Source organism: Salvelinus namaycush, chromosome 10 (genome assembly GCF_016432855.1).
Source record: "Salvelinus namaycush isolate Seneca chromosome 10, SaNama_1.0, whole genome shotgun sequence".
Lineage (NCBI taxonomy): Eukaryota > Metazoa > Chordata > Actinopteri > Salmoniformes > Salmonidae > Salvelinus > Salvelinus namaycush.
The window spans coordinates 9231144-9252829 of NC_052316.1; the positions used below are offsets into that span (position 1 = coordinate 9231144).

The 21686-nt window shown below is 46.2% G+C and overlaps 1 protein-coding gene across 6 annotated transcripts in view; it reads right to left on the reverse strand.

The window, feature by feature from the left end:
* patj (PATJ crumbs cell polarity complex component) overlaps positions 1 to 21686 on the reverse strand; it is a 166576-nt gene that overhangs the window by 13499 nt on the left and 131391 nt on the right. For 5 of the 6 annotated variants that reach the window (XM_039002140.1, XM_039002141.1, XM_039002142.1 and 2 more), the window contains 11 exons: positions 20968 to 21164; positions 17312 to 17403; positions 7783 to 7855; positions 7268 to 7393; positions 6847 to 6945; positions 6430 to 6507; positions 6051 to 6186; positions 5696 to 5805; positions 2512 to 2595; positions 1579 to 1772; positions 966 to 1113 (listed from right to left, as the gene is read on the reverse strand). In XM_039002140.1, coding sequence (XP_038858068.1) covers positions 966 to 1113; positions 1579 to 1772; positions 2512 to 2595; positions 5696 to 5805; positions 6051 to 6186; positions 6430 to 6507; positions 6847 to 6945; positions 7268 to 7393; positions 7783 to 7855; positions 17312 to 17403; positions 20968 to 21164 — 1337 coding nt within the window. The remainder of the gene's footprint in view (positions 1 to 965; positions 1114 to 1578; positions 1773 to 2511; positions 2596 to 5695; positions 5806 to 6050; positions 6187 to 6429; positions 6508 to 6846; positions 6946 to 7267; positions 7394 to 7782; positions 7856 to 17311; positions 17404 to 20967; positions 21165 to 21686) is intronic. The other variant, XM_039002139.1, reaches the window with a different exon arrangement.

A 21686-nucleotide genomic window follows, 5' to 3' on the forward strand; every position in this document is an offset into this window, starting at 1 on the left:
TAGCTGTTGTTATGGGTTTTAGTTATTGTAGTTATTTGTGTTGTCTATGACTACCGTTGTTCTTTGTTTTGTCCATGACTACCGTTGTTCTTTGTTTTGTCCGTGACTATTGTTCTTTGTTTTGTCCGTGACTATTGTTCTTTGTTTTGTCCGTGACTATTGTTCTTTGTTTTGTCCGTGACTATTGTTCTTTGTTTTGTCCATGACTATTGTTCTTTGTTTTGTCCGTGACTATTGTTCTTTGTTTTGTCTGTGACTGCAGTTGTGGTTTATTTGATCTCCAATTGCACAGTATTTGTTTGGTCTATAATGGCAGTTTTGTGTGTGCGTAGGGTACATCAAGTCTGTGTCTACTAGTCTGTGTCTATGTCTACTAGTCTGTGTCTATGTCTACTAGTCTGTGTCTATGTCTACTAGTCTGTGTCTATGTCTACTAGTCTGTGTCTATGTCTACTAGTCTGTGTCTGTGTCTACTAGTCTGTGTCTGTGTCTACTAGTCTGTGTCTGTGTCTACTAGTCTGTGTCTGTGTCTACTAGTCTGTGTCTACTAGTCTGTGTCTACTAGTCTGTGTCTGTGTCTACTAGTCTGTGTCTACTAGTCTGTGTCTACTAGTCTGTGTCTACTAGTCTGTGTCTACTAGTCTGTGTCTACTAGTCTGTGTCTACTAGTCTGTGTCTACTAGTCTGTGTCTACTAGTCTGTGTCTACTAGTCTGTGTCTACTAGTCTGTGTCTACTAGTCTGTGTCTACAAGTCTGTGTCTACAAGTCTGTGTCTACAAGTCTGTGTCTACAAGTCTGTGTCTACAAGTCTGTGTCTACAAGTCTGTGTCTACAAGTCTGTGTCTACAAGTCTGTGTCTACAAGTCTGTGTCTACAATTCTGTGTCTACAAGTCTATGTCTACAAGTCTATGTGGTTGTTTGTTGGTGTGACATTGAGCCTATAGGTCTGGCCCCTCCCCTTACCTTGAGAATGGCCGCCACCGTCTCCTGCGAGGCCTGCCTCATGTCATCGCTGTCGACAGAGAGGATCTGGTCCCCCTGCATCAGTCGACCGTCCAGCTCGGCGGCGCCCCCTTTCACCACGTCCGAGATGAACACCCCGGTGCCGTTCCTACAGTGCACGCAGACCAACAGCCATCTGAACAGGTGCCGAGCCAATGTATTGCAAAATAATTCCAACAAACATTTTCCAGCTTTTAAATCCATCTGACATTGTAAGCCTGAGAAAATGCTGGTTAACCCTTCATTGCCGTTTGATGGAGATCCTGTAGCTAACAAGCAAGCGAGTGTGAACGGCTACAGCAGTTCCTTGTTACATGTCTTGCTAGTTAACATTACACTTCCTGATAGGGGTGAAACTCCTGCAGCGGAGACACAAGGAGGTCGCATCCCAACTCTCCACCCTCCTCCCAAAGTGTGCATTTGCATAAATCCAAAAATTTAAAAGCTTCGGATTGGTGTAAGCATTGGCTTGAGGCAGTTTCCACCACTGTTAAATCTAAGACTGGGAGTGTGCAAATGAGGTAGTGCACACTTTGTGAGAAATCAGGCCCGGGTGTCAGAGTAGCAACTGTACCTCTTGCCGACGATACTGAGGCCCAGGCCGCGGCCGGCCTTCTTCTGCAGTTCCACACTGAACACGTCCAGGTTCTCCTCGTCGCGGTACTGCGCCTCGTCCCGTAGCACCGTCAGACGCACCTTGGCCGGGGTCTGCCGCAGGGCTGTGATGGCGTCCTCGTGGGCTGCGCTGCGCAGGTCCACGCCATTCACCTGGATGGGCGTACACATACACACGTACACTGGTGTAACTCAGTTTCTCTGGTCAGAGTTCTCCCACCTATATACAGTATTTAGCTGCTATTTATAAACTTTAAAAAAATATATATAAAAATTGCACATCAAATTAACAATTAAGAAAAAAAGTACTCGGCTTGAGGATAAATTCAGCCACTATTGTTTAACTCAGCGGGTTTTGTCTGGCAAATAGTCTACACAAATGGGATGCAACATTCAAGGTCCATTTTATTAAATCAAATGAAATCCAACTTGAAACTCCCCTGAAGTCCTCCTTTTTTGGGTGCAAGTGTTTTCACCACGGCCTGCAGGTCCAGCAGTTTTCTATACGGAGTATTGCCAACCCAATGACTTTTTGGAGCGTTACTGTCAAAATTATTTATTAAAAAAAAGAAAATAAATAGACATCGATGACAGGCGCACAAGCACCCAGAGCTCGTGGTCCTCCCCGCCTTGCAGGGGCTGCCCGGTACGCCAGACCTCACGCTGTCACTCACTCAACTACTCCTTGATCTCAGTGAAAGCCAGTAGAGGGAGACGTTGTCTTAGTTTAGTGCACTGGGGAGCATGACACTACCATGTGCATTGATGGAAAAGGTGCAGTGAGGTCTGTGATTATTCTATTTTCCTCTCTGTTGCACAGCTAACAGACTTGTTAGACAAGGTGTGAGTGGGTGAGTGAGTGAGAGTGAGAGAGAGAGAGAGAGAGACTAACCTCCAGGATCTGATCTCCAGCCCAGAGTCGCCCATCGCGTGCCGCCGCCCCCTCCTCATATACCTCATGGATCACTATGGCATCCTAGATAGAGTCCGAGACAGAGGGGGAGAGAGAGAGAGGTAGAATAGGGGGGTGGGGTAGAGAGTGAGAGAAAAGAGGAGATATGACAGTGAATAGGACATTTGGACTGCTTATGGCGACTATTAGACCCAGCCACTCACACCTGCCTATACCGCTCTCATTTACAGCACTTTCAAACATCAGCAATTTATATGAACCCTCAACAGCGATTCTTGTGAGAGAGAGAGCGAGAGAGAGAGAGGGAGAGCGCTCCCACCCACAAAACATCCACAGAAAAACAGCAGCTTGAATTTTGCAAAAACATTAGGAAGACTTCCACTTGTACTGCCAACTGAAAAAAGGGCATGCACATTTTGGGTGCAACCAATCCAACAAAGGTTCATACAAGCAGAGAGCATTAATGGAGAACTGTCTCTGACCAGAGTGAACCCTTAACAAAACGGGCCCAAATACAAAAACATTGAAATGAACACCAAGTTTCGACTGCTGGAGGAGAATAATAAGAAAACCTACATCAACTATTGGGGAAGTGAGGTTGAAGGTCAGAGAAAGATGGAATGCGATTGAACATTGGAAGGAGACTTCACTTTAAGGCCTTTCCACACTGTATGTCGGATTCAGCCTTTTACGGTTATTATGTCACACTGTGCGATCTTACCACATTTAAATCTTGATATCAACCTGGCCAAATGGTACAATTTGCTTTAGTTTTGTCGTCACATTCTGCGATTGCCTTGCGGGACGACGGCAGCCGACGTAGGCTGCGCCAACTGCAGCGGTGCGTTTGATCTGCGCATGTGCCGACACCAGCAGCGCAAGCCTCTCTCTATGATTATGCGCGAGTGAAGTGAGTTCAGAAACACTGAAAAAATGAATCTTCGAAATAGTTGTCACATACAAACGTTGTCTTGTTAGACAAGGTGTGACGATAGGAAGGAAGGAAGGAAGGAAGGAAGGAAGGAAGGAAGGAAGGAAGGAAGGAAAGAAGAAAGGAAAGAAAACGTTTATACTGATTTTCTGCGTTCATCAAGGTAGCTTGGTTTCAGATGTGTCATGTAACCAAGATTAACAGGGGATTATCTCTTCTTGCAAAGCATGTAAACGTTAAAATCAAACTATTACATGAATCATACTATTCACAATAGGCTAATCATATTATTTTGTATGCATACTCAGTGCCGGCCATGTTCCTATTGGTCAGTCACCGGGATCGGCTCGTAACACCAGCCACACTACACGATAAAGCAGCGTTTCCCAAACTCGGTCCTGGGGACCCCAAGGGTTCACGTTTTGGTTTTTGCCCTAGCACTACACAGATGATTCAAATGATTAAAGCTTGATGATTAGTTGATTATATGAATCAGCTGAGTTTGGGAAAGATTTCTGACACTGTCAGAACTTTGTCGGAGCCTACGAAGGCCAGCATCCTCGAGTCGCCTCTTCACCGTTGACATTGAGACTGGTGTTTTGCGGGTACTATTTAATGAAGCTGCCAGTTGAGGACTTGTGAGGCGTCTGTTTCTCAAACTAGACACTCTAATGTACTTGTCGTCTTGCTCAGTTGTGCACCGGGGCCTCCCACTCCTCTTTCTATTCTGGTTAGAGCCAGTTTGCGCTGTTCTGTGAAGGGAGTAGTACACAGCGTTGTACAAAATCTTCAGTTTCTTGGCAATTTCTCGCATGGAATAGCCTTCATTTCTCAGAACAAGAATAGACTGATGAGTTTCAGAAGAAAGTGCTTTGTTTCTGGCCATTTTGAGCCGTTTCCAGCTACAATAGTCATTTACAACATTAACAATGTCTACACTGTATTTCTGATTAATTTTGTGTTATTTTAAATGGACAAAAAATGTGCTTTTCTATCAAAAACAAAGACATTTCTAAGTGGCCATGCACAAAGTATTCCAGATAGTAGCTCATATCCCGCTCAAGGTCTTATTTGGGATAAGGTGTTTACATGCACTGTTGACATCCATGAATAAACAGAATATTCCTATTCCTAAGAATATGGTTTAAATGGAATAGTAACTGAAATACGGACACTGACTGTAGGCCTATAACATAATATATTAATAACTCCTGCAGAATTATGCATTTCTTGCGGTATATTTATAGAACAAATGTTAATTTTGTCTCAGGAACAGGAGTGGAGATATAGGATCTCTTTCTTTCAGCATCTCTTGAGAATTTGCGAATGCACGTGTAATGTGTCATCTTTGCACTGTTATGCAAGCGGACAGTATTCCAACCACATATAATATCAGCCTGGTCTCATAGACTAGACGTAACATAGTAAACGTAAATCAGAGCCTCAGAAATTAGTATGATTTGAAGGGTTTGGTATGGTAACATAAGACAAAAGGTTACTTAAGGCAACCTCTTAGATGTAAGCTGCATTGTTCTGGTACCGGTTCCGACCGACAATATATATATACACAAATATTTTTTTCTCTTTAGTATTATAGCTACGATTCTTATTGTTGTCGCTGTTGTTTTCATAATTTTTTTGTGTATCACTTCGCTTTGGCAACATTGACCTTGTCATTCATGCCATTAAAGCATATTGAATGAGAGAGAGAGAGAGAGAGAGCGAGAGACAAACGAATCAAAGCTAGGCGATATAACTAACTGGACTGAAAGCCTCTGGAAAGATCAGTTGAAACAAAGTGAATGCTTCTCTCAATGCTCGTCCTTGGGCAACACGGCTACAGAACATTCAATTAAATAGCAGGCGACTCCTTTGTTCTGCGGTGGCCTGAGGCTGCTGCGTGTTCCCAGAAGACTAAGGAGAATGGCAGTGAGAGAGAGACAGAGAGAGAGCTAGACCACTCTCTGCAGTGTGTCTCTCACCTCTGGCTGAGACAATGCGCTGTAACTTCAAATAAACCGAACAGAGATCAACTACAACAGACTGGGCAAACAGCAAATCAATTAAAAGTTGACACTTTATTTGAATAAAGGCAGACCTTGGCTCGTGTCATGCCGTTTTCATTAGCCCATATCAAGCTAACGTCCGTCTTGGTGACCGTTGTTGACGGTTGACATAGAAACCAGTTCACCTAACCAGACACACACCCCTGAGTAGAGTTAGTCATCTTACCAGCTGTGTATCTTTGCCCCCTACGATGCTGAGGCCCAGGCCAGAGCGACCCTTGGCGATCTCTATGACTACCTCCTGGCCTGGAACGATAGGACACGTGGCTGGGTCTACTGGAGGAAAGATGGAGAGAGAGATTCTGTAATAAAACGTCACGGCAAACAGAGTTGCTATTTTTGTTGGACGGCGTCATATTTCTAAGGAATTTAAAAGCAGATGTTGACTTACAAGGTGTTGCACAGAGAATTGAATATTAGACAGTTGAGTAAAAGGCTCAGGCCTGTACTGTGAATGGACTGCTAGTTGTGAGTGTGACTCCAGGGAGGAGGTTAGGAGGGTTCGAGGGGGGAGTCCATACCTTTGCTGCAGTACTCAAAGTCTGGACCGGTGCAGGAGGGCAGGGAGGCGGCATGGGGGGACACCAGCCCTCCGTCCACACCGCTCACCATTGGCACCTTACTGGAGCTCTGCGAGACCTTGGACAGGCTGGCAGTCTACGCAGAACAGAAATCGTAGTCAATATTTTACCAGATCTTTGCCCAGACAACGAGTTGTGAATAACTGAATAATGCATTTTACTGTTCAATTTTAAACACGAGTTGTCTGATACTATGAGCTCGTTCTGCTTCACTCTCCCTTCCCCACAGAGTGGAGTCCAGTGCCCTACATGCAGTGCTGTGGAATGCCCTACATTGCCTCGTGTATAATAGGTTACCCAAATCCACTGTCATGCTCACCTGCTCCAGGAGGGCCTTGGCATCCGGCACAGGCACACTCTCCGAAGACTCAGCCCCCTTCTCAGAGGCCTTGAGCTTCTGCGGAGAGCACATAGAAGTACATGCATGAATACACACACACACACGGTCACAGGATTGAATTGACTAGTGCCCTATGTCTATGTATGTAAGTTATGCCTGGAAAACTTAAAAGGAAAGTATATTTAGGGGGGGTGCTGAAGTGTCTGCCTGGTGTTCATGCTTGACTTTTAAGTTCCTCAACTAATTCAGAACTGAGAAACCAAGTCAGTAAACAAGTACGTAAACAAGTCAGTAAAAAAAGTCAGCTGCAAAAGTCTGCACACTGAGGCTCACAGAGCTGGACGAGACGTGTAGGGTGCAAAGAGGAAGTGTCACGGGGGCTTCCTGTCAGCTGACCTTGGAGGCGGTCTCTCCCTCTCGGAGGCTCTTCAGTGTTGCTTCTCTGGAGATGAGCTCCGTAGCTGTGCTCCCACTGGAGCCGACACTGGACTGCCCCTGTGTGTGTGTGTGTGTGTGTGTGTGTGTGTGTGTGTGTGTGTGTGTGTGTGTGTGTGTGTGTGTGTGTGTGTGTGTGTGTGTGTGTGGTGTGTGAGAGAGGTCCGAGCCACAGAAAGATCACCACACTGGCAGACATTTTTACGAAAAAGACAGATGGAACACTTCAAAAAACTTCTATATTTTTTTGCAACGGAAAACAATCATTTCTTATTGGACCAGGTCCAGGTAATACCTTCCTGTTCCCGTCCGCTTTCGTACGTTTGGTGCCTAATTAACACGACCCAGGACAGGTAAGAATATGGGGAGTGGAGCCTCTTACCTTGCTGATGGAGATGGATGACTCCAGGGGGCCCCTGCTGAGGACCAGGCTCTCTGGAGGTTGGGGCTTCTCTGTGGGGGCCAAGGCTGATACCGCTGCTGCTGCTGGTGGTGTGGGGGGATGAGCCTGGGACAATGATAATCAAAATGATGATTATGGTGGTGATACATGGGGGGAAAAAACACATTCAAAAGTAGAACGTTGTCAACAGCACTGTCATTTCCTTCAATTGAATAACAGTCCATATCTTCAGGTAAGTGCACTGATCGGACATGCACAAACCAAAACGTGCATGTTTTGGATAAGAAGGCTCCGTTTTGGACCAAGGGCCAACGATATCAGCTCGATGTCGGTTGTTGTTCTGTTTGCTTCTGGAAGTGTGTGTGTGTTTAGGCCCAAGCAGATGCTATCGCATAACGTCATGGCTAGTGCCACGCTCTCTCAGCTTTTGGATGACCACACGGCCATAAGAGTGTGTGTGTGTGTGTGTGTGTGTGTGTGAGAATAAGACTCACCTCAGTGGAGGAGAGGACAGAAGGTGGAGTTGGGAAGGGGGGAACGGCCATCTGGTTGATAGCATCTTCATTCCTATAGGGCGGGAGAGAGAGAGAGAGAGAGAGAGAGAGAGAGAGAGAGAGAGAGAGAGAGAGAGAGAGAGAGAGATGGAGAGAGAGAGAGAGAGATGGAGAGAGAGAGAGATGGAGATAGATAGAGAAGGTGCTATTCAATAGAATTGTATTAGCAGTAATCAATGGTGTGGAGAGTGTGAGGTGAAGACCGCTGCATTGGAAGGGATGCCAAGGTTAATGGGAGCATCTCCTCCTGTGTACCAGAGTGTGGTATTAACACGGACTGTGTGTGTGTGTGTGTGTGTGTGTGTGTGTGTGTGGTGCTTGGTCAGGACAGCAGAGAGAGACATCAGGTATAAAGCTGATCAAGGACATAATTTCCATTCATCTAGATCAATATCCCCCTGACCTTAGGGAAACATATGAAGGAAGCTCAATGGGAAAGGAAGCTAGGGTCCTATTCATTATTCATACTGTAGCAACAAACAAAAAACGGGAGAGTTTCTTATTGGACGTTTGGTTAGTTCTTCCCTGTTTCAGTCAGTTTCTCTTCCATTTTGTGCCTAGTGAATACGACTCAGGTACACACAGCCGGCCACAGGCCCAGTTCAAAATGGACAACTTGCACCATTGCACTTGTGGAATGATGACTAAAGTGCTAATCAGAGGAGTTCAAAATGTGTACGCATCCGCACAGCCGTGTTCTAGAATGTTGGGACTGTTGGCTTTTACACTTTCTCAGAATCTCAGCGTGGCTCAAGCAATTCAAATGAATAGAAGCCGCTTAAGCGGAGCCGCATTGGTTAGGAAGTTTGGGGAGGTGCACGGTTGGGGCAGTGGGTCCCCCCACGGACGGTGGTCTCAGAGCCGCGTAGATACAGTATGTCACAATGGGCCGCCGCCTCTGCAACTGTGGACACCGAATTAGCATTTAGACATGTCGGACTATATGCTTATACATATCCAATCCTTTCAGATTTACAGGAGTGCCTCGGGGGGCTGAGGGTGTGATTCTGGGGGTTGAGGCTTGTGACTCTGGTAATATCTGCAGGGGACAAATGGAAGCTAGGATGGAGAAAGCCAGAGTAATGCTCGGTTTGGGATTGAGAGGGCCAACCAGGCTAGACATTCATCATCTCTCACATCAGGCGATTTGGACTCGACGGCTGCGATAGCACCACCTGAACCCAACACAACCCCCGTACAACACGCGTGCTCAACATTGCATGGTCAGAGTAGACTTTATGCTCACTCTTTCTCTGAAGAGAATGGTCTCCATTGAAAACAATGGCTTGACACAAATTGGTATAATAATCAGTTATATTGATAACGATTATAGCTATATTGATAACAATTACCCTGTATTGGTTACCAATAGCAAAGATAATTAGTTGAGGAAGTTATATAATTACGGTCAATGTGCTATGAAATTCAAGTCAGTCACTTCAGGGGGGAAAATAAAAAAAAACTTTTTTTAAAATATTTTTTTTAAGGAATCGGCAACACAAATATGTATCCCTCCACAGGCCAGCGTTCTCCAGTTCTTTTACGTCTTCCTTTCCTCACCGCCTACATGGGACCTATTTTGCATATCTTTTGTCTTTCCTTTTGTTCAAACCTCTTTCATTCCCTCTCCGTTTGTGCGGTAACGGAATCTCCCGGCGGCAGCTGACGAAGCCAGTCATTCATGTGCTCTCGGAGAAGAAGAAATCTGCTCCACCGCTGCCGCCAGTGCGCGTGAATCCCACTGCTGTCACCAGTCCGCGCACTCTTCAAAGACAGCTGTTGAAATTGTGTGTACACTTGGAACAGCAAACAAGGGGAAAACAAAACAGTTTGGCGACGCGTTTGTTCACGCCACCTCAGGGGACTACTGCGAGACGAGGACACGAAAAATGTCAAAGCCGACAGATATGACAGAGCACCCCAGGTGAGTGCCGGAGAAACACGGGATGAGGGAGGAGAAGACGAGTCAACAATCACTCCCTATTGTATGCAAACGGCTCCGAGTGGATTCGACAATAAGCGTTCGGGTTACTAATGGTCTGCAGATGGCAGAGGAGACACCTCCATGGATTCGCGAAACATACACAAAAAGCCCATGGGGTAATTGACAGGAGTTGCTTGATTTATGAACTTTTCTACGTAGTCTAACCATCTGGGTCTTAGTTTCTATCACCAGAAATACACATGAACGGGGTCAAGTAAAGAGAGACAGCCAGTTCCAATTTGCTCCGTACCCCTTCACCATGGCCCTATGTCTGTAAGGTGGAAGCAATGTGGTGGACGATCAACCACTACACTGCTTATACCCACGCAGAGCATTAAGATCTGCACAAATTGAAGGATTAGGGCCAACGGGAAGGGAGCGAAATAGGGCCGGCAGGTGCTATGGACTGTTGAGAGGTAAAAGTGGTTCACCATGTGCAGCAGAAGAGAGTGAGTGCATGCATTTCTTCCGGTGTCGTCCTATAGGATAGTTCCTTCTTTGCCGTGTGATACATTATGTCACTGGAGGCAGCGTCAAAGAGGTCATCAACTGTCAGTCTAATGGGTGGTTCAGTATGCGAAGGTTAGAGACCCACAGAGATAAAGAAGAGGAAGATGAGGATACTTGTCTTTGGACCGTGTCTTGACCGCTCTGCCGTCCCTTTATTTTCTCTACCGTCCTTGTCCTCTCATCTCCTCTCTTGTAATCTCCCCCTTCTATCTGGTTTCAGTCAAAACCGGTGGGGGTGCGCTCATAAATCTGTCCCGTGGTTTCTCTTCACTTTGTCCTCTCCTCTCTTAGACAGACGGTCAGACACAGCCAAGAAAAGCAGGAGCTTCTGGCTTCTCCAATCCACAAGGAGGGTCCTCAGCTAGCCCAGACCAGCAGTCAGTGATGATATCCAGCTATCCTTCCAGTTCAACCCTCAAGTGGTTATGTGTGGTGGTTCCCCCAGTTCATGTGTGCAGGTACCCTCCTCTCTCCCTCTTCCCACCCCCTTCTTTCCCCGTCTTTGCCTCTCTCTATCCCACTCTCTCGCGATACTCTTTTTTTCTCCCCCTCTCTCACGCCATTTATCTACCTCCCTCTCCCCCACTCTCTTCCTCCCTCTCTCCACTGTTATTCTCTACGCCCAGTAAGTGACCCTTTTCCAATTACACTTAATGCTTTTGTTCCCTCTTCCACCAAGGGGATGGTAGGGACAGTGGGAATTTATCAATCAATCAATCGTTTCTTGTGTTACCTTATCCCCACACATCCCCGTTCTCCCACAACTAAAATAAGAAAATGTGGCCAATCCATGGTAAGCTGACAAAGTCGTAGGACGTGTTGTTTGCGTGTGTGTGTGTGTGTGTGTGTGTGCATAAACGAACACGCTCACTGGCGTCACAGCACTAACTCAATCCAATGCGAGGCTGGATGAGTGAACGGGAGCTGGGTGGGCTGACACTTTACCATTTGCGTTCCTAGTCGGACCTTTTTCTTCCTGTCTGCAGCCTGGCCGGCGCCAGCTGATGTTTCCATGGCGATATGGCTACGAGGCGCCCTATCCTTTCGACGTCCCACCGCTCATTGCCAAACGAACTTTGACTCAATATAGCATTTTTTGAGCCACCCCTCCCACCAACCTTTTTAAAGGAGTTTGTCACCAAACCCCTGAGCACGTACTGACCTATTCTGCTCCTACTGTGAATTGGCTGCAATCTAATCACAGCTACTGTGAAACCTGGATTTTCCCCCAGACAAACGGAGGGAAACAAAACGCTGAATACTGGACTGCAGAGTGCACACGACCAGTGGGATAGAAAAAAGTGAATTTCAATAAATCTGAAAACCAACATCTGATGAGGATGGAAAATCCCTATCAACCTAATTTTGTGTGTGTGTGCGCATGCATGCGTGTGATTGAGATGTGTCCGCTCTCCTCATGTTTATGACAAATCAACAGTATTCAGGGACACTGAAGGACAAAGTCCTCCAAATGTCAACAGTATGACCAAGCGATTTCTTCCTGTTCGCTCTACCTCGGTAACTTGCGCTCTTGCACTTGAGACCTGGGTGGGTCGGACAGCGACAATATGTCTGCATCCCAAATGGCACCCTATTCCCTATATAGTGCACTACTTTTGACCAGGGCACATAGGGTTCTGATGAAAAGTAGTGCACTACATTTGTATAGGTATTTATTATTCATCGGGCTCTTGGTCAACTCCCTGACCAAGGCTCGTCTCCCCCAATTGCTCAGTTTGGCTGTGCGGCAAGCTCTAGGAAGAGTCTTGGGGGTTCCAAACTTCTTCCGTTTATGAATGATGGAGGCCACTGTGTTCTTGGGGACCTGCAATGCAGCAGAATCTTTGGTACCCTTCCCCAGATCTGTGCCTCGACACAATCCTGTCCAATCAATTGAATTTACCACAGGTGGACTCCAATCAAGTTGTAGAAACATCTCAAATGATCAATGGAAACATGATGCACATGAGCTCAATTTCAATTCCGAGTCGCATAGAAAAGGGCCTGAATACTTATGTAAATTAGGTCATTCTGTTTTTATTTTTTAATATATTTGCAAACATTTCTAAAAACCTGTTTTCGTTTCGTCATTATGGGGTATTGTGCGTAGATTGAGGACATTTTTTATGTAATCAGTTTTAGAATAAGGCTGTAACGTAACAAAATGTTGAAAAAGTCAAGGGGTCTGAATACTTTCCGAAGGCACTGTATGTCAATCTGGTCCAAACCTCTCGCAAATCACTCCCGTCCGCTTAGCAGCATGCCGCTGCCTTCGGGTTCCACGACTTGTGACATGCGACCAGCACTGATCGAAACACTCTTATTGCTGTTCTCTGTCTACTCCACGACAGGATGGAGGAGGAGAAGTAGATGGAAACGACTTCCTTGGCAGGCAAGTTCCAGGTAGCACGGGCCATTCGTATAGGGACAGATGACAAGGCAGGGACACATCCATTAGCCCCGAGCAGAGTCCTACCATAGGAGTGGAGAATGAGAAAATTCCCATTTGCTTTTTCACCATAAGTTTGCGCATAATTGAGATTTGTTTGCTAAGCATAACTGAGTGTGGCTCCCGAGTGGCAGTGCCTTAGACCGCTGCGCATCTCAGTGCTAGCGGCGTCATTACAGACCCTGGTTCGATTCCAGGCTGTACCACAGCCGGCTGTGATTGGGAGTCCCATAGGGCGGCGCACAATTGGCCCAGCGTCGTCCGGGTTTGGCCGGGGTAGGCCGTCATTGTAAATAAGAATGTTCTTAACTGACTTGCCTAGTTAAATAAAGGTTAAATAAAGGTTAAACAAATAGTCCTCCGCTAGCAAACAATCGCCGCATTGGAACTTCGGAGTGTCAACACATATGGAATAGGGTGTAATTTGAGACACGGACTTATCTTAGAGTAAAACCCATTATTTGACTCTGCCATTGGCACGAGAGACGCATAACTTAACAGACGCGGTTGAAAGCTGCGCCGATAACCACAAGCTCAGAATGACAGCACTGCCGTGTTCCATGAAGTGTCACCATGGACGTGTCAATTCCGTGGAATACAAAAAGGACACCTTAAACACTGATTCCGTGCTTGCTATACATGACGTTTTAGTTGTCAGCCAAAGAGGCTGCCTAGCGGCCAGACACTTCAACAGAGAACCTCACGTCGGCGATGCATAAATCAGCATGTTATATTTTCCGCAGCCTTTTTCCCGTCAGCAGCTCAGGAATAATGGATGTGCTGCTCACTGATGCCATGTCTGTCGTTCACATTTTGACAGCCGTCATAACGGCCTGCTTATGCACTTCCCTTGGCCAGTATTCACAACACGTTGCAGAGTGTGGATCACTTTTGCCTTTTAAAGCATATTGAATAAAATGACAGACAGGGGGGACTAGCACTCCTACTCTGATGCTTTATGGATATGGGCCCTAGACACCATCCTAGGCCTCCCTCTCTCCCTTCAGTATGTTTTAATATGTGTGGAAAACACAGGTGATTGGGCTCCGGCCCACTGTGTTCAATTACAGGGACTTAAGGATGGCAAGAAGCGGCGCGTGGCATGGGGAGGAAATTAAGTGCTGCGTCGCCGTCGTGCTCTGTGTGCTCCTCACTCCCCAGAGAGATGATTAGGCACTAGAGGCAGCAGTGAGAGGGGGTGGGGGGATATGGAAGAGGTAAAGAGAGGGATGGAGAGAGAGTTTGCAAGAGCGATTAAGACAAGAAACAGAAGGTTTGAGAGCGGGGGACGGCTATGGTGAGAGGGAGGTAGAGCGGGAGAGGCAGAGTGTGAGGTAGAGCGGGAGAGGCAGAGTGTGAGGTAGAGCGGGAGAGGCAGAGTGTGAGGTAGAGCGGGAGAGGCAGAGTGTGAGGTAGAGCGGGAGAGGCAGAGTGTGAGGTAGAGCGGGAGAGGGGAGCAGCAGAGTGTGAGGTACAGCGGTAGAGTGTGAGGTAGAGTGAGATACAGAGGGATAGAGGGAGCGGTAGAGTGTGAGGTACATGGGGAGGTAGAGCGGGAGAGAAGGAGCGGTAGAGCAGGAGAGAAGGAGAGAGGGAGCAGTAGAGTGGGAGAGAAGGAGAGAGGGAGCGGTAGAGCAAGAAATAATGAGTAATAAGACGGAACCGAGCGAGTGCAGTCAGTTCTGCGTCTCAAATGGCACCCTATTCCCTATATAGAGCCCTGTGGACCCTGGTCAAAAGTAGTGCACTATATAGAAAATAGGGTGCGATTTAGGATGTAGAAGGTCAGTGGCTGGCTTCATAGCTGGTGTTTGAGTGGACGGATATTGAAGCCCAGTTAATGAGACTCCACTTCTCCCTCTCTCCTTTCCTCATTCTCTCTGCCTCCCTCATCCTCTCCCTTCCACATGAGCCGATAAGACAAATCCCCAAAATTACACTGAGGTTGTCGTCGTGCGTGGGGTTTATTTGCCTTCCTTGGGTAATAGTGGCCATAGATGACGGGGAGCGATGGTGCCACCAGCCTAATGGTCATGTCAGAGCGTAACATATGCATTCTGTCAACGTTGGCTGAGGGAGAAAATAGCCTTCAAATGTTAAAATGGTTCTAAGAACGTCCCCCTGAAGGGTAGAATATCTTATTTCTATAGAGCGGATGGTTATTTGGCACGACTGTGGAGGAGGAAATAAAGAAAGGAGGTACAACTGTCCTCTAGTACTGTTCGCCCCCGTAATCGACAGCTTGTACACTGAGAAAGGATGGTACCAAAATAGCATCACTTTGCTCGCTCACTCAAAGGGAGCATAAACAGCGGTTGTGGAGTAAAATGTAGGCTCTCTCTCCCTCCCTCCTTCAGTTAATTAAAATGATAACTCAACATACAGGTACCTCAGATTTGTAAGCAGAAACAATTGGGGTGCAATTTAGTTACCTCAGCTAACTGCCTCACAAAACGATCGCATTTCGATTCCCCCTTGTAACCCTTGCCGCTGCAGTAAACGTTATCGTCAATAGAATTACACATTTATTTCAAGAGAAAGCAATTTATCTTAGATTTTTGGTCCATTGAGCCATGCCTCCATTTAGAGAGCAATGTCCATATAAAACATCACGTGGTTCAGTACTTTTGTGTTGTAGAACGGTACGTCGGAGTGACTTCCAAATGTCCTCCAGCTGCGTCACAAGGCGTCTCGTTAAGGTGGTCAAGCACAAAATGAACTCCTTCATCCCTGTCGCAAGAAGAAGCCTGTGCTGGAATGCTTGTGGGAGTTAAACGGTAAAAAAACTGAAGAAATGCTGAACTATGGCTGCTTTTGTTGAATGGAGTGGCGAGGCTTAAAACCTGTTATGGCAAGCCAAAAAGTACATGGACAATGTAGTACGATAACTACAGTGCATTTGAACAGTATTCAGGCGCCTTGACTTTTTCCACATTTGGGTACGTTACAGCCTTATTCTAAAATTGATTAAATCGGGGTTTCTTCTCATCAATCTACACACAATACCCCAGAATGACAAAGCAAAAACTGACATTTTTGGAAATGTATTAAAAATAAAACACAGCTATTTTCAGGTCGAACATTCAGAGATGTTCGATCGGGTTCAAGTCCGGGCCACTCAAGGACATTCAGAGACTTGTCCCGAAGCCTGTCAGAGTGACCATCGGGTTCTTGGTCACCTCCCTGACCAAGGCCCTTCTCCCCCGATTGCTCAGTTTGGCCGGGTGGCCAGCTCTTGGTTGTTCCAAACTTCTTTCATTTAAGGATGAAGGCCACTGTGTTCTTGGGGACCTTCAACGCTGCAGCAATTTTTTGGTACCCTTCCCCAGATCTGTGCCTCGACACAATCTTGCCTTGGAACTCTACAGACAATTCCTTCGACCTCACGGCTTGGTTTCTGCTCTGACATGCACTGTCAACTGTTGGACCTTAGACAGGTGTGTTCCTTTCCAAATCATGTCCAATCAATTGAATTTACCACCGGTGGACTCCAATCAAGTTGTAGAAACATCTCAAGGATGATCAACGGAAACAGGATGCCCCTGAGCTCAATTTCGATTCTCCTAGCAAAGGGTCTGAATACTTACGTAAATAAGGTATTTCTGTTTTTTACTTTCAATACACCTGTTTTTCCCTTTGTCATTATGGGGTATTGTGTGGAGATTGCTGAGGGAAAATTTGTATCGAATCCATTTTAGAATAAGGCTGTAACGTAACAAAGAATGTGGGAAAAGTCAAGGGGTCTGAATACTTTCCCCGAAGGCCCTGTATATGGAGACTGTATAGTGGCAAAAATGTTTTTCAGCATGTTATGTAGCTTACCAAGTGGATTATTTTCCTCTTGACTCGCAGTCACGTATTAGCCTAGGTCTACTCCCGACCAAATGCCTGCGACTTGTCTTAATCAATCAACGTGATGTCGTTTCACTGAATCTCCCTCTGTATATTTGGTTAATTCTCTGGCTGGGCAAATAAGAGGAAGTGGTATAGCGCATCTATTTATTTGCAAATCTATCACTGATCAGAAACATTTAGCGTGCACTAGGTTAATGTAGCCTTAGATCAAGTGTTGGCCATTGTTTTTGCTCGATCGCGGAAAGCCCATCGGAGGTCGTGAAATATGAACGCGAGACTCGCATGATTTTATAAAATAGGATTGCTGTTATTTTGTATGGGTATCATGATGAAGATACTCTCAATGTATGACCCAAACGCCTGCTCCCTAGCAAAGTGGAGTGAGGGTGGGAAAGAGATGAAACGCGGATTTAAAAAGCAAGGGCTTGCCTTGGGCTGTTTCAAAATGGAACCTTTTTTTTTATTTTTTATATGACAGCGATTCCATTTCAGTCGGTTATATTTCATTATATTCTTAGCCTACTTTAAAATATATTTGTGTTGACTGTGTTCATGGTAGCCTAAGTGCGTCTTGTCTGATTTAATGAACAAAATAACTACCGGTTTTAGGTGTCCCCTCCTTTTGAATAGGCGTTGACGCCCTTGGTCCCAGGGTCGGCTGACTAGCTTACCTGATGAGGATAATCTTGACCTTGGACGAGGAGCTCTTAATGATAGCTGAGGCGTTCAGGTGGCTGCGGCCATACAGGACCTGGTTGTTGATCTGATGGGGAGGAGGGAAGGAGAGAGTTGAACTACAATCCGTGTCATATTCATTATGGCACAACGGAACAAAACATTTTCAACAGAAAAAAAAAACGAAGATTTCTTATTGGATAAGTTCAGGTTTGCCCCTCACTGTTTCAGTCCGTTTTCTTACCTTGATGCATAATGAACACAACCCAGGTATTTATCATAAACAGGAAGAAGGGATGGATTTAATGTATTTCTCTCTCTGACAAACACATACCAACATAAAAGACTCAAACATGCATAAACACATACAGGCGTAAGCAAATACACATGTGTGCAGCAGAACACACACCACACACAGTAACCTTATAGATGGCAACAATGAGCATGATGCTTCCGCCCAAGTGTGACAACAGTGTTTAGTGGCAGCAGCCATTAGCACATGATTACTGATGTGGGCACACACCCACACCCACACTCACATTCACTTACCCCCCCCCCCCTAACTGAGACAGATTTTACTGAAAGGTCATTGAGCTCGCCTGCTAGCCCCCTACAATCCACACCTGCCTGCTACTCAAATGAGCACATTCAGTCGTATCCGCTACTTCCAAATGTTAAATCAATAGGCAATTCAGCATTCTGCAGATACGAATGGCCAGCACACAGCCCCAACACCTTGCTTTGGTGGAACAGCACATATCCCGACTGGGGCTTAGAGACACCGTATGCCTTGTTTGTGAGGGTTTTAGTGTGGGGTGTCAGTGTTCAGTGAGGGAGGGAGTGTGTGTGTTTGCGTGTGAGCACGTGGGTCAGCCTGTGACTAACAGTGTACGTGCGTGTCTGTGTCTGTATTTATGACTGTGTGTGTTTGTGTGTGTGTGTGTGTAAAATGTGTACCAGCCTGTGAGTGATTGTTTCTCTGTGTTTACAGTACAGTGCCTTCGGAGGGTATTCAGAACCCTTAACTTTTTCCACACTTTGATACGTTACAGCCTTATTCAAAAATTTACTCATTTTTTTTCTTCATCAATCGACACACAATACCCCATAATGACAAAGTAAAAACTGTTTATATAAATTGTTGCTAATTTATTCAAATAAAAACTGAAATATCACATTTACATAAGTATTCAGACCCTTTACTCAGTACTTTGTTGAAGACGCTACAAGCTTGGCACACCTGTATTTCGGGTGTTTCTCCCATTCTTCTTTGCAGATCCTCTCAAGCTCTGTCAGGTTGGATGCGGAGTGGCACTGCACAGCTATTTTCAGGTCTCTCCAGAGATGTTCCATCGGGCTCAAGTCCGGGCTCTGGCTGGGCAACTCAAGGACATTCAAAGACTCGTCCCGAAGCCACTCCTGCGTTGTCTTGGCTGTGTGCTTAGGGTCGTTGTCCTGTTTGAAGGTGAACCTTTGCCCCAGTCGGAGGTCCTGAGCGCTCTGGAGCAGGTTTTCATCAAGGATCTCTCTGTTCTTTGCTTCGATCCCGATTAGTATTCCAGTCCCTGCAGCTGAAAAACATCCCACATCATGATGCTGCCACCACCATGCTTCACCGTAGGGATGGTGCCAGGTTTCCTTCAGACGTGACGCTTGGCATTCAGGCCAAAGAGTTCAATCTTGGTTTCATCAGATCAGAAAATCTTGTTTCTCATGGTCAGAGTCCTTTAGGTGCCTTTCGGCAAACTCCAAGCGGGCTGTCATGTGCCTTTTACTGAGAAGTGGCTTCCGTCTGGCCACTCTACCATAAAGGCCTGATTGGTGGAGTGCTGAAGAGATGGTTGTCCTTCTGGAATGTCCTCCCATCTCCACAGAGGAACTCTCGAGCTCTGTCAGTGACCATCAGGTTCCTAGTCATCTCCCTGACCAAGACCCTTCTCCCCCGATTGCTCAGTTTGGCCGGGTGGCCTGCTCTAGGAATAGTCTTGGTGGTTCCAAACTTCTTCCATTTAAGAATGATGGAGGCCACTGTGTTCTTGCAAACCTTCAATCGTGCAGAACATTTTTTATACCTTTCCCCAGATCTGTTCCTCGACACAATTCTGTCTCGGAGCTCTACGGACAATTCCTTCGACCTCATGGCTTGGCTTTTGCTCTGACATGCACTGTCAACTGTGGGACCTTATATAGACAGGTGTGTTCCTCCAAAGCATGTTCAATCATTTTAATTTACCACAGGTGGACTCCAATCAAGTAGAAACATCTCAAGGATGATCAATGGAAACAGGATGCACCCGAGTTCAATTTCGAGTCTCATCCCAAAAGGGTCTGAATACTGTTTGTAATTTTTACTCAATACATTCTAAAAAACCTCATTATGGGGTATTGTGTGTAGATTGATGACGATATGTTTTTATTTAATCCATTTTAGAATAAGTCGAACGTAACAATGTGGAAAAAGTCAAGGGGTCTGAATACTTTCCGAAGGCACTGCATGTGTGTGTGCATCAGCCTGTGACTGAGTGTGTGTGCGCGCGCATCAGCCTGTGTGTTGCAGTGGGTCGGGTCTCCCTCCCTCCGCTGTCGCTGCTTGTGGCGGTCCACATACATTTTTCATGGTGGCAGTGACATTGTTGTAATGAGCAGCGCGAGCACAACAGAGAGGGTGGGAGGAATGGAGAGAAAAAAAAAAGAGGGTTGATGGAGGGAGGAGAACGTGATATGATGGAATGAGAAAAAGAAATGAAGAGGTCCTAGTAACAGACTAAGGTCAGCTGACAACACGTCAGTTCCAATTCAGGCTCTTCCACGTTAGTGTCAATGTTTGTGGAAGACCATCTCAGACGAGCGTTTTGAAAAACCGACAGAACACTTCAGCCCCAGACTGACACATTTATAATTCACTGCATTCATTAGACACTTACTCTGCCAGTCCCAGAGCTCAATCCCAGCAACGACTCTAATCAAACCAGAAGAATTAAATCAACTAGAAGAATTAATCGTATCTATTTTGCATGACTAATCCCCGCTTAGATTCATTAGTAGTAGGCCCACACTCAAGTTATTTTCATTCGTTGAGGAAGCAAGAGCAAATGCTTTTTCGCAATCTTCCCAGAAAGACAGAAAGAGAGAGAGAAAAGAAACTAAAAAGTAGAGAAACAGATACAGTATAAGTAAGTATAGAGGCACACTTTTTTTGCGTTTCTCTGAGGCAGACACACACACATACACAGCCCCTATTCGCACACACGTGATGTGTTGTGATGGATTCTGTGGCCTGAGAGGAGCACTGGCCTCGGCATCAACAGTGACAGTGATGGAGCCGTTTCATTTTCTCCCTCAAGGGCTTAACAGGATAAGACTATTACAGGGAGGGAGGGAGGGAGCGAGAGAGAGAAAGGGCTGTGACGATCACAAATGAAAGAATGCATGCGCAGGGGACGGGAGAGAGAGAGAGAGAGGGAAGGAAGAGGGAATGAAGAGAGGTGAAAGAACAAGGGCAGACTATCCAACATGGCCTCTTTTATACTACCTTGTCCACCTAATCAAGCCCTGCAATTGGCTCATGTGTGCGTATGACTGTCTTTTCGCACACGTGTGTGAGACAATATGCATGTGTGAGTTCGCACAGGTGTGTGTGTGACCCTTTCACCTCCAGCAGCTCGTCCCCAACACGGATGTTTCCGTTTTTGGCAGCGGGCCCCCCGGGGCTGATGCCCACCACGAAGATACTGAGGCAGGAGCGGTCGCGGTTGCCCGCCAGGCTCAGGCCCAGGCCCTGGCGCTCTTTGTCCAGCTCCACACACAGCAGCTCCCCGCACAGCTCCCCGTAGCGCAGCCTGATCCGCTCTGAGGGAGAGAGAGGGCAGAGGAAGAGATAGGTGGTTATTTCTAATACTGTGTTTCAGTGTTGTAGAAAGTTGGAGGGGTAAGATTACACCGGCAAACCATTTATCTAGTCTCACACACACACACTAGAAAAGGTCTCAAAGGCAACCCTCCTGACTGAATTCTTGGCACACACATCCATAGGCGGCACACACACACACACACACACATTTCTTCTTTCTCTTTACTGTGATGACTATTTGACCTGTCCAGCCGGTGGAATACCCTGGCCTGTTCCATTATACACGAGTGCAATTATTATAATGACCATATCTCCCAACTTTCTGAAGAGGCACAGGGCTGCCTCCAATACACAGAGGAACCTTTTCATCTCTGCTCTCTAGCTAAAGTCTAAGCTTTGCGTTCCAGTTTTATAATGCTAGCTAGTTTCTCTCGATCGCCGAGGGCGAAAAGTAATTGCATGCAATGCAATAATCCCTATTGCAGCAGTATTCAAAACTCGCTTTGGATGCACCATTGCAT